Below are 10,353 nucleotides of genomic sequence, written 5' to 3'. Positions count from 1 at the left end.
CTTGAAGGATGAATAAGTGTTTGCAGCCAGGTGAGAAAGTGGGAAGGGAAGTCCAGGCAGAGGGCAGAGCACTGCAAATGCAGAGGCAGGAAAGAGCTGGGGTGGCGTTCCCCTGTGGCTGGAGGTTGTCACCTGTGGGTAGGGGTGGTAAGAGGTGGAGCCAGAAAGACCAGATTGTGATGGCCTTGCTTTTCCCTCAAGCTCCAGCAAAGGGCTTTATGCGGGGAACAGCAGGTCCAGGCCTCTCCTCTGTGAAAGAGTGGGCTGGATCGGCCCATCTCCTCCCCGCTCTCGCATTCGGGAACGTTCTATTTGTGATGGGTGGAGGCGGTGGCTGGTGGGAGAGCTGGGAACTGGGCTGGCTCCCTTCTCACCACACACAGCAGCCAAGCCTCAGCCCAGCTAACCAGTGGCATTTTCTCTTCCCTTTGGCATTGTCCCTGGAATGGGTAGGACCCACTGCGGGAACATGCTGCAGACCTACCTGAAGGACAACAGCGGCAGCCACGGCTCCCCAACCAGCGGCATGCTCCACGGCGTCTTCTTCAGCTGCAACACGGAGTTCAACACAGGCCAGCCCCCACAGGACTCCCCCTACGGCCGCTGGCGCTTCCAGATCCCTGCCCAGCGCCTTTTCAACCCCAGCACCAACCTCTACTTTGCGGACTTCTACTGTATGTACACAGCCTACCACTACGCCATCCTGGTGCTGGCCCCCAAGGGCTCCCTGGGGGACCGCTTCTGCCGAGACCGCCTGCCCCTTCTGGACATTGCCTGCAACAAGTTCCTGACCTGCAGCGTGGAGGATGGGGAGCTGGTCTTCCGCCACGCCCAGGACCTCATCCTGGAGATCATCTACACTGAGCCCGTCGACCTGTCCCTGGGCACCCTGGGGGAGATCAGCGGCCACCAGCTCATGAGCTTGTCCACTGCTGACGCCAAGAAAGACCCCAGCTGCAAGACCTGCAACATCAGTGTGGGCCGCTAGGGACTCCAGGAGAGCTGGGGGGCTAGGGAGAAGTGACAGGCGGGTGGTGGTGGGTGACGTAAGTTCAGGGAGCTGGCTTTCTCTCTCCTGCCCCCCTACCCTCTCCACACTGTCAGCTCCCCTCCCCCTCCTCTTGGCATTAGAGGTAACAGAGGGTGGTCCCCCTGGTAGGCGTGGCCCACCCATGCCTGGTAGACTTGAACAGGCTCTTGGCTTCAGTAGGTTGGTGGGGGCAGGGGGTGGGTTCCTGGAGACTTCCTCTTCCCTCTGATGTCCCCGTCCTGCTATTTCTCGCTTCATTCCAGGCCTCCATCTCACGGAGACTTGCGGCCTCTGGGCTCTTTCGGGAAAGCCTCTCTAGGCCAAAGCCCACATGTAGCTTGCCTGCCTCCCGAGGGGACACAGACCTGTGGGGTGCCCTTCCTTAGCCCCACCCACCCCACTCAGGACCACCAGAGGGTGCCCCTCCCTGCTCAGCTGGGCCTGGGGACTTCCTACTCCAGACCTGGCCTTCCCTCTATAAATAGTCGCCTGCACACCCATGTCTTCCTGCCCCTCGGCACCTGCATGGGGAGAGCTGTCCCCCGCACCTGCTCTAGAAAGGGGCCCTCTTTTTTCTCTTGGCTTTGGGGCATCCAGGCTGTTGGAATTTGTCCTTTGTTCTGGAGATAGCATAGATCTAGAGGATCTTCTCCCTTGCCCCGAGCACTGGGGTCTGGAATGGCAGCTACTGGGGTCGAGGAGGGGGAAAGAGACCCCTGAGACCCAGAGGGACCCCTTCCCTTTCTGAGCTGGGAGTGGGTCGCCTCTTGTCCTGAGGGGCCTGGTGTGGAAGTAGACCCGAGGGCTTGCCCACAGAGCCCGGCACCCGCCTGGCTGTGAACCTGCTAGCTCTCTGTGTGTGACCTGGACTGTGGTTTCCCTGCCACCTGCCTGTCGCCCCCGCCCACTGGCACTGTCTGCACTCCCCCTTTAGCCTATTGTTGGAGAGTCCCTTCCCTGGGGAGCTCCTGTTGAAGACTTTCCTGGACCTAACAGCATTTTTACCTGTTTTCCTACTTTTGTACGGGTCACCACAGTGGTGAGGGTAGACCCCCTGAGACAAGCAGACCAGGTGAGTGAGGAGGGGAGGTATTGATGGAGGCAGCTAGCTGTTTGGGGATGATGGGGGTGATGTCAGATGGAGGAGAACAGCCTCCATAATGACAACCCGATTTCTGTGATGAAGGACAGAAGGGGCCGCAGGCCAATAAGGCCATGTCTCAGTGAGGGGCAGGTGGGACAGCTGGTCGCCTCTTCTGTAGCCACAGGGAGTGGTGTGGTCAGCTGTCTCTGTGGCATGGATCAGGTCTGGGGGCCTGGGAGATGCATGGAGTAGGAGAGGACATGGCCCTCAGGCCCTCTCCCCCTCTGCTGGCAGCATCGCTGTGCGGTGGCCCGCTGCCCTCCCTTTGCCCCGTGTCTGCCCTGACCTGGGGCACGCCTGCCTGTGCTGTGCTTGCGATGTGTACCAATAAACAAGCCACCATGGCCTGAGAGCCCCACCTCTCCTTGGACTCTGGGAGTGCGGGTAGGCAAATCATACGTCACGGAGGAGCTCACATGGGCCTGCCCCCAAGGACAGGCCGCTGGGAATTGTCTCCAAGAGTGCTCCAAATCTTGCTGCGGGATGCGGGGCTCCGGAAGCAGAGCCACATCTCCTGCTCGGAAGGGACTTTGGAGGTCATGTGGAGTTGCCCTGCATGTTGCAGAAGGGGAAACTGAGGCCTCTTAGGAGAGAATCTGTACCAATCTGGAGGCCTAACCAAGGTGCCCAGGTCCCCCATTTGGAGCCCTTCCCACTGCAGCATCAGACCCAAATGCCACTGAATTCCATCCCCCCACCCCGAGCCCTGTCCCCTCCCCAGCAGGGCTCCTCTTTGGCAGATCTGAGTCACCTCTGTGTCTATTATTATGGGCTTATTAAAATGATCCTCTGCTGGAGTGGAAAAGCTCCAGAAAAATTAGAGTCACCCCCCTGACACTGCCGGGCTCAGGGCCAATGAGCATGTGTCACCGAACCGCCTAAGGCTAGGAAGGAGGGCAAAGACCACTTCCTGAGGGCCTACTATGTGTCAGGCATCTCGCCAGGTGCTTTCATACATCAGCTTGTTTAGTCTTCACAGTGGCTCTGTGCCGTATTCACATTTAACAGATGAAGAAACTGAGGCACGAGGAAGTTAAAAGGCTTGCCCATGTCTTACAGTCAGTCGATGACAGTGGCCAGGATCGAATCAGAAGCTGGCATCTTCTCATGTCCCTGCCCTGTGTCCCCTATTGTGTGCCAGGGTCACCTGAGACGGTAAGACACAAGCAGGGCGGGCTCAGACACAGTGGCCCTGGCAAGGATCTCCTCTGGCCGACCAAGGCCGTCCTAATTCCTGAAAACACCAGGGGGGGCTGTGGAGTCGAAAATGCCCAGGAGGCTTATTTAAAGGGCTTGGGCAGCAAGCAGCTGGAGTCTGGAATTCCCAGGACAGGAGTGAGCACCAGGGTCTAGCCTTTCACCTCTGAGCAGGAGCCCCGACCTCCTGCCGGGAGCCTAGGGGTTTTCAGCGTCCTCCAGAGGCGAGGCTCAGGCTTCAGTCTTCCTTTTGTGACTCCTCCTGGGTTTCTTAGGAGGAGAGGTTGGCTTCCAGCGTCCTTTTAGTGGGAGAGCAGGCGGCCACCTGAGGCAGGGTGGGCGGGGCTGGGGAGCGCATGGGCAGGCTTCCTCCAGACAGCCGCTCCTCCTCCCTCTCTCCAGATAGCTGCTCTCCGCCACGCCTGCCCTGCGCTGCTAGAGGTGCCGTCAGACCACGCTGGGCCAGGGCATCTGGAGGAGTCTGCACAGAGGCCTGCACGGGAGCACACACAAACACACACACACACACACTCACACACCCTCCTTGAGCTGGATTGATTTAGAAGACAGCCTTGCCGGCCATAGAGAGCCGAAAGGCGAGGGACAGCCTTGGGCTGCAGTTGCCTCTCTACACAGCAGGGGCCCTGAGCTAGCCCTGCTCCAGGGCAGGAAGGGAGGGAAAATGAGGTGGTGGCCACCAAGGGGCACCTCTGACACAGCCAACATATACACATAACCACATGCACTAGCGCTCCCAACACACACACACACACACACACACACACACGCACACACGCACACACGCACGCACACACACACACTCCCAGGCATCTCCTTCCCTGCCCATTCCTTTCCTCCCGGGCCAGCATCTTTCTGTGAATCCTGGATGGAGTACAGCCCCCCACACACATAGCGGGAAGGGATGTGCCTGCTCGGAGAACCCTCACAGTTGTATCTGGCTTCAGTATGTGTCTCTTATCCATGTTGGGAAAAGAGGTGGCTGGGGTCCCAGGGAGAGGGACAAGAAGGGACCATTCCCCAAAGTAGAGGGAGGCCTTCAGGAAGCTGAGCTGAGGTGATTGGCCATAAAACAGCTTGGCCACAGCATCTGGAGGAGATTGGAACCAGATGTTCCTGGGATGGGGGCAGGGAGGATGTGGGGCTGGGAGGGGGCTGGAGCAGGAGAAGGGGGCTGGTCAACAGGAGGCTGGGTGAGGGGCCCCGTGGCTCTCTGGGGAAAACATCTGGCTGCCCTCTGCCCCTCTCCCCGTCGGGCACTACTATTTTTGCAAAATGGAGCAGCAAATCTTTTCCAGGACTCTAGAGTCAGCCCTGTGTGTAGGGACAGTCAAGCACAGGGTGGGACTTGGGAGGTGCCCAGGAAGGCTAGCCAGAAATATGTCCCCTGCTCTGTGAGCCCCGCCTTGCTGTGGGTTAAGCATGGTCTTTTCTGACAGTAGTTCTGTGCTACGCTCCTGATGCCCACCTAGAAACTTGTGTGCCAGAAGTCTCCTTTTATCATAGGAAAGGAGTGGTCCAGGAACCGGAAAATTGTCCCGCAGAGGAAAGGAAAAGAAGGCCCATCTACAGGCTGTCTTCAAAGGTTATCTCATTCCCTCCTTGAAACCCTGTGAGGTGTCATCATCCTTTGTGTCTAGATAAAGAACCCGAGGTTCAGAGCGGTGAAGTGACTCACCCAGGGACACAAAGCCACCAAATGGTAGAGCTTGTGTTTGCATTCAAATTTGCTGGGGGGAGGGGGGTGGGGGTGGGGGCGGCATCAGAGAGAAAAAGGAGCGAGGGGCAGTGCAGGGCCAACAGTTAGCCCTGCAAGCCCCCACTGCTGCTGAGGATCCCCGTGGCCTCAGGAGCCTGGCCCAGCCCTCTGGCTGCCGGGAGCCTGGGCCCTGGGTTTTCTCCTTGCCTGTGGCAGGAAAGGTTGCTGGGCAAAGGCAACAGGCTGGGGGAGCAGAGGCCCAGAGAGGGGCAGCTGGCCAACGTCACAGAGCGAAGCCTGGCAGAGCCAGGTCTGCTGACTGCCGGCTCGTGCTGTCATCCTGTCCTCTCGGGCCAGAGAGGTGCTCCCAGCGGGAGGAGTCGGAAGCTCCAGGCTATGCGGTCATCTCAACCTGGGTACCAGGGTTGGGAGCACAGTCCGGGCAGGTCCATCCTCGCTCTCTCACTGGTCGTGCACTCAGGATCCAGGGAAACCCAGGGTCCTCGGGGGCTTGGAGACAGTTGGAAGAGCGAGGGTGCCTTCCTCCCACGTGGGACCACCTGAGTGGATGGGCGGCTGCACTGAAGCTGGTCTAGTTTAGAACCCGAAGCAGCCAGAAGGGGAGGGTGAGCTGGGCCCTGAGAACACATTAAGTTGTGGAGTATCAGTGGCCTGCAGGCAGCTCCTAGGCAGCCTCCACTGCCTGGTGGCAGCCTCTGAAGATGGGCCCAGGGAAGACTGGAGAACCTGCCAGCCGGAGCCCCTGAGTCATTATAGGGTCCGAATCTATGGTGGTGATGGTCTCGGGACTGGTGCCCAGGGTGGCTGCAGAGGGCGATCCTGAGCTGCCCCAGCTGTGGTGTTTATTCAGAGGCCCTGTTTGAGGTGGAGAACCAGGGACTCTGTGGGCTGGAGCCCCACAGTCTAGACGGAGTTATGATCTCGGTTCCCTCTGTACCTGTGGCTTGTGACCTGGGAGTGCGTCCTCCGAGCTTCAGAGGAACCCGCAGGGCTGGTGAAGGGAGCTGTGACCACTGACTACAAATTTGGCCGTGGAGGAGCTGATGCCAAGTTGGCTGGCAAAGTGTCTGGGTGAGATGCCCAGGCAGCTTCAACAGTTTGGGGGGCTTTCCATTCTGCTCAGCCCTGTCCACCTGCGGTCAGGGCTGGAGGACAGGGCTGCACCCTGACTGTGGGAGGGGGAACTATATGCAATCAGATGCTAGCAATGGGTCTGGTTCCCACTGCTGCTTAAAGGGCCAGTGTGGGGTGCACCATGCCCTACTGCTTCCTGGGCATGGGTCCCCACACATAGTCCCTCTATCTGGCACAACACCTGCCCTTGCTATAGGGAGGAGCTTGGAGCCAGTAAAAGAACTACAGCCCCACTGAAGGCCTCAGGGCGCCCTGGGGCCTGGAGCAGGCTGTTGATCTCCCCGGAAGCTGAGGGTGGCAGCCTCAGTGTAAGAAGCTGGGTTCTTCCTCGGTTCTTTCCCCCTGAGATCCATGTAGAGAAAAGGCAGAGAAAGACTCCTTTGAAGGGAAGGAGCAGGGATATGGTTTCTCTCCCTCTGGCCTCAGGGAGACAGGTCTGCGCCTCTGGGCTGGCCGGGAGGGAGGCAATGGCAGGAAGGAGGAGGCCAGACAAGACACAACCTTGAGTCGCTGTGGGAGAGGGGGCCAGAGCTGGAATGTTTGCTCAGCGTCTGGCTCTTGTCTCCATGACAAGAGGACCCACGCCTGACCTTCAGGGTGGCAGGCTCTAGTTAACGGGTCTGCTCTGGCTGATGCCAGTTTTCTGGCTCCTGGTGAGGTTCCCTGGTTGGACACCCTCGCAGCCCACACACCCCTTTCTTAGACACAGAGACAGAAAACCCAGATGGACACCGGATGGACAAACACACGCTTCTCCCCTATTCCATACCTCCTCCCTCTCCACGAAAGAGCCTTTTACAGAATGTTCCACCCCTCCCGTTGTGTGGGAGGGCTGTGCAGTGTGTGCATTTGGTGCGCCCGCCTGCAGGCTGAAGTGTGCGAGGTGGCGGTGTTTGTGTGCCCAAGTGTGAAATCACACCCGCAGGGGTCCTAAATAGAAGGGAGGAAGGGCAGCCAGGGAGGCCAGATGTCCTGGCTGTGGGCCACTCCAGCAAGCCTGCACATCTGGAATGAGACACCCCCACCCCCTCCCACCGTGTCCCAGGCAGCATTTGGCACAGGATACTGGCTGTAACACTTTCGGTTTATTGGCTGGGATGCCCTGGTGTGGCCGACCAGCCACTGGGCCTGAGAGAAGGCCTGTCTCCTTCCCCACCCTTCCCCTTCCTCTCCCCGCTGTGCTCCTGTGGGATGCGTACGGAAACGCATGCCCCAGGAAACAGTGGGAAGTGGAGGCTCAAAATAAAACCAAGTGAGGCCGGGGAAGGGCCGGGACATGGATATTACAATGAAGATATGCACCAGCTATACACAATCCAGCACGCAGAGGTGGGCAGGACAGGCAGGAGGGTCCCGCTGACAGACCCTCCCCCCACCGGCCGGCCCCCACAGAGGAATGGCCACTTCAAGTGTCTCAGTGAAAGCGCTGGCCCCCCGGCCCTGGGCCCTTGCTCAGGTAGGGCCAGCGGGGGAGGGACCTGGGAAGTGGCTCATGAAGGAGTCCAAGTCCCTGCCTCCTGAGGACGGCCTCATCCAGACCATCGGGGGGTGGGGACGGGTGCTCCCACTGTCCGGTCCAGGTGACCGGGGGCGGCGGTCACTTCCTGCTGTGCAGTGTGTCCTGGAACTTGGTGCTGGTGTAGCGCAGGTGGAAGCCTTTTTTGGTGATGGTGTCATCGGAGTGGAACCTCACCAGGACAGAGTCTCCCGCCGAGTACACCTCCTCAGGGGGCTGACGGAGGAAGGGGATGTGTGAGGCTGAGGACGGGCCAGGGCTGCGGTTTTCCCTCCCTAAGGCCCCCTGCTCTATGGAAGGCAGGCTCCGACTTCCACCAGGTCCCCCGACCCCTTGAAGCAGGAGACGCTTCTAGTGGCCGTTTAAGGGGTGCCTGGGGGAGGGGAGAAAGCAGGGGGCAGAGGAGCTTGTCTTAAGTCCAGAGTAAAACGTCCATTCTCAACCCGGCTCTGTTACTAACTAGTTCGTTGTGAAGTTTTGGCAACGTACTACCTTTCTGGACCTTGCTTCCCGCAAGTACAAACAGGACCAAAGGCTATCTGCTCTCTAAGCCTAGAAGGTCTGGGGGAGGGGGCACATGAGCAGGTGGCTGTGGAGGGTTCTGCAAAGGAAGCAGATTCTCTGAGTGGCTGCCTTCTCACTGCCCAGCCGTCTCCTGGAGAAGACAGGACAGCTGGGTTCCCCGGACCGGGCTCGGCCAACCCTCGCCTCCCCTCCCCCACTTCTGATCATCGTCAGCGCCAGGTGATGCCCCTTCCTAGGCTCCTGCCAGCCCCTCCTCACCTCTGTACAGACCCCCAGAGTGAGAGCCACCCGTAAAGCATCAGCACAGATGCCCTGCCCTGAAGGCGTAGGAAGGATCATTTGTAGACCATGCCAGGAAGCCCTGATGGGATTGGGCTCCTTCCCCAGGTCCCCACTTGCTAGCTTCTGCCTGTGGAAGTCTCTGGAAGAAGCCACCTAGGGCACCCGAGGGACTCCCGAGCCTCTAGCAGGGCAGGCAAGGGGACTGTGTTCCCCGCTTCCCGCTCCACCTCCCCACCCCTCACCCTGCCCAGCCCTTGCCATTCAACAGCCTGAAGCTCTGCTCGAAAGGAGACTCGCCACAATGTTGGGTCCAGCTCTGGGAAGTTCACCCTTCCTGGGGCGCCCAGGTGGCCTGGAGCACGGCCCTGAGAGAGGCGGGGACCAGGAGGTGATGGGAGGACAGTCTGGGTATGCGCATGAGGTGAATGCATGTGCAAACGTGTGTGTCTGTGTGTGTGTGTGGGGGGGCCATGGGCAGAGAAAGACAGCATTCTCTGAAGGAGGACAAGATTAAAAAAAAGAGAGAAGGAGCCACAAGCTCTGACTGGGAGGAAAATAGATCCACCTTTGTGGTTTTCCTGTGGCCTCAGTTAAAACGCTATCGAGCACACTCTTGCCACTGCCTCTAAAAGGCCAAGAAGTGGTGCTCAGGGCCTGGTCGGACAGCAGCACCAACAGCTCGGGAACCACTGGCCTCTCACCAAGAAGGGAAGCTGGCCATGCAAGAGAGGAGGGTGTTTTTGTGGCTCAGCCAGAACGGCTGGTCAGCACAGCTCGCTTAGGCGCTGGTCCCTGGCTCTGGCCCCCACCTCTGAGTCCTGGTGAGCTGCCTTGGGCTGGAGCAAGGGATGGGGTTGGGGCATCCTCCTCCCCAGATGCAAGCTACGCTGGAGGCCCAACCTAACTGGTGCTGGGGAGGCTTGAGTCAGGGCAAGGCCCATCCCAGAGGCTGCAGGAACCTGTTTTGCCCTAAAAGGACCAGTTGTCCCGGGTGGGGATGGCCCAGCGCAGGGCAGGGCAGGCCTCTGTGATCAGCCACCCAGCAGGTCTCTGGGCCCTGGCCAGGGGCCAGTAAATGCTGCCACCCACCATACCGGCACCCCATGCCTGCAGAGGCACGGGCTGGCACGGGGCCTCTGGATTGGGGCGAGAGTGGGACCTCACCCCGGAGCCACAGTAGCGCCCCAGCCTGGGGGCTGTGCTGTCGTAGCCATCAAAGAGCTCCATGTAGTCGTAGCCACAGTCCGTCTCCTCTTCTACCTCGAAGGTCTGGAACACGAGCTCCACACCGTAGCCTTCCTCTGCCACGATGACCCACTCGCAGTCCACCCCCCCGGGGTAGTTGTTGTCACCAAACTGGGCGTGGGAGTAAAGGTCCTTGGACTTCACCTCGGCTCGCACCTGGCCTCCGCACTCTGTGGGGACAAGATGGGCCATCACTCGCTGCGCTCAGCCTTGGCGGCCCGCACCTCACAGCGCAGGCTTCCAGGCCGGCTGCAGGCCCTGCGAGGCCCATTGGCTAGTGAGGGCTGGGTTTGGACCTGGCTCAGGACTTGGCCCAGAGCATGGAGGCCGGGGGTGCACAGGGTGGGGCGGCTCGGAGCAGAGGCGTGGTGGAGGGCATGCTTGTTGAGAGGGGACACGGCTAAGTCCTCCAGTTGATGGATGTCATGGAAGAATGTGGGCCCTGCGCTGCCAGATTCTATTCTTAGAGAGATAGGATCATCTAGATTTTATGTGAAAACTTCTTGATTTTTAATGTTGCTCACATTTTTAAAAAACACAGT

General features: G+C 59.4%; 2 protein-coding genes across 3 annotated transcripts in view; one reads left to right on the top strand and one right to left on the bottom strand.

Moving 5' to 3' along the window:
- The window catches only part of PHYHIP (phytanoyl-CoA 2-hydroxylase interacting protein), a 12,337-nt gene extending 9,808 nt beyond the window's left edge, over positions 1–2,529 (top strand). For both annotated transcript variants that reach the window (XM_023764312.1, XM_006100725.3), the window contains one exon: positions 454–2,529. In XM_023764312.1, coding sequence (XP_023620080.1) covers positions 454–988 — 535 coding nt within the window. In that variant the 3' untranslated portion in view covers positions 989–2,529. The remainder of the gene's footprint in view (positions 1–453) is intronic.
- Positions 2,530–7,308: 4,779 nt separating this feature from the next.
- The window catches only part of LOC106699165 (bone morphogenetic protein 1-like), a 7,637-nt gene continuing 4,592 nt past the window's right edge, over positions 7,309–10,353 (bottom strand). The window contains exons 5-6 of the mRNA XM_023764331.1: positions 9,731–9,981; positions 7,309–7,975 (exon numbers count right to left, since the gene is read on the bottom strand). Coding sequence (XP_023620099.1) covers positions 7,841–7,975; positions 9,731–9,981 — 386 coding nt within the window. The 3' untranslated portion in view covers positions 7,309–7,840. The remainder of the gene's footprint in view (positions 7,976–9,730; positions 9,982–10,353) is intronic.

Source organism: Myotis lucifugus, unplaced genomic scaffold (genome assembly GCF_000147115.1).
Source record: "Myotis lucifugus unplaced genomic scaffold, Myoluc2.0 scaffold_328, whole genome shotgun sequence".
Lineage (NCBI taxonomy): Eukaryota > Metazoa > Chordata > Mammalia > Chiroptera > Vespertilionidae > Myotis > Myotis lucifugus.
The sequence above is the reverse complement of the archived record's forward strand: the minus strand, read 5'-3'. Positions and strand labels throughout refer to the sequence as shown.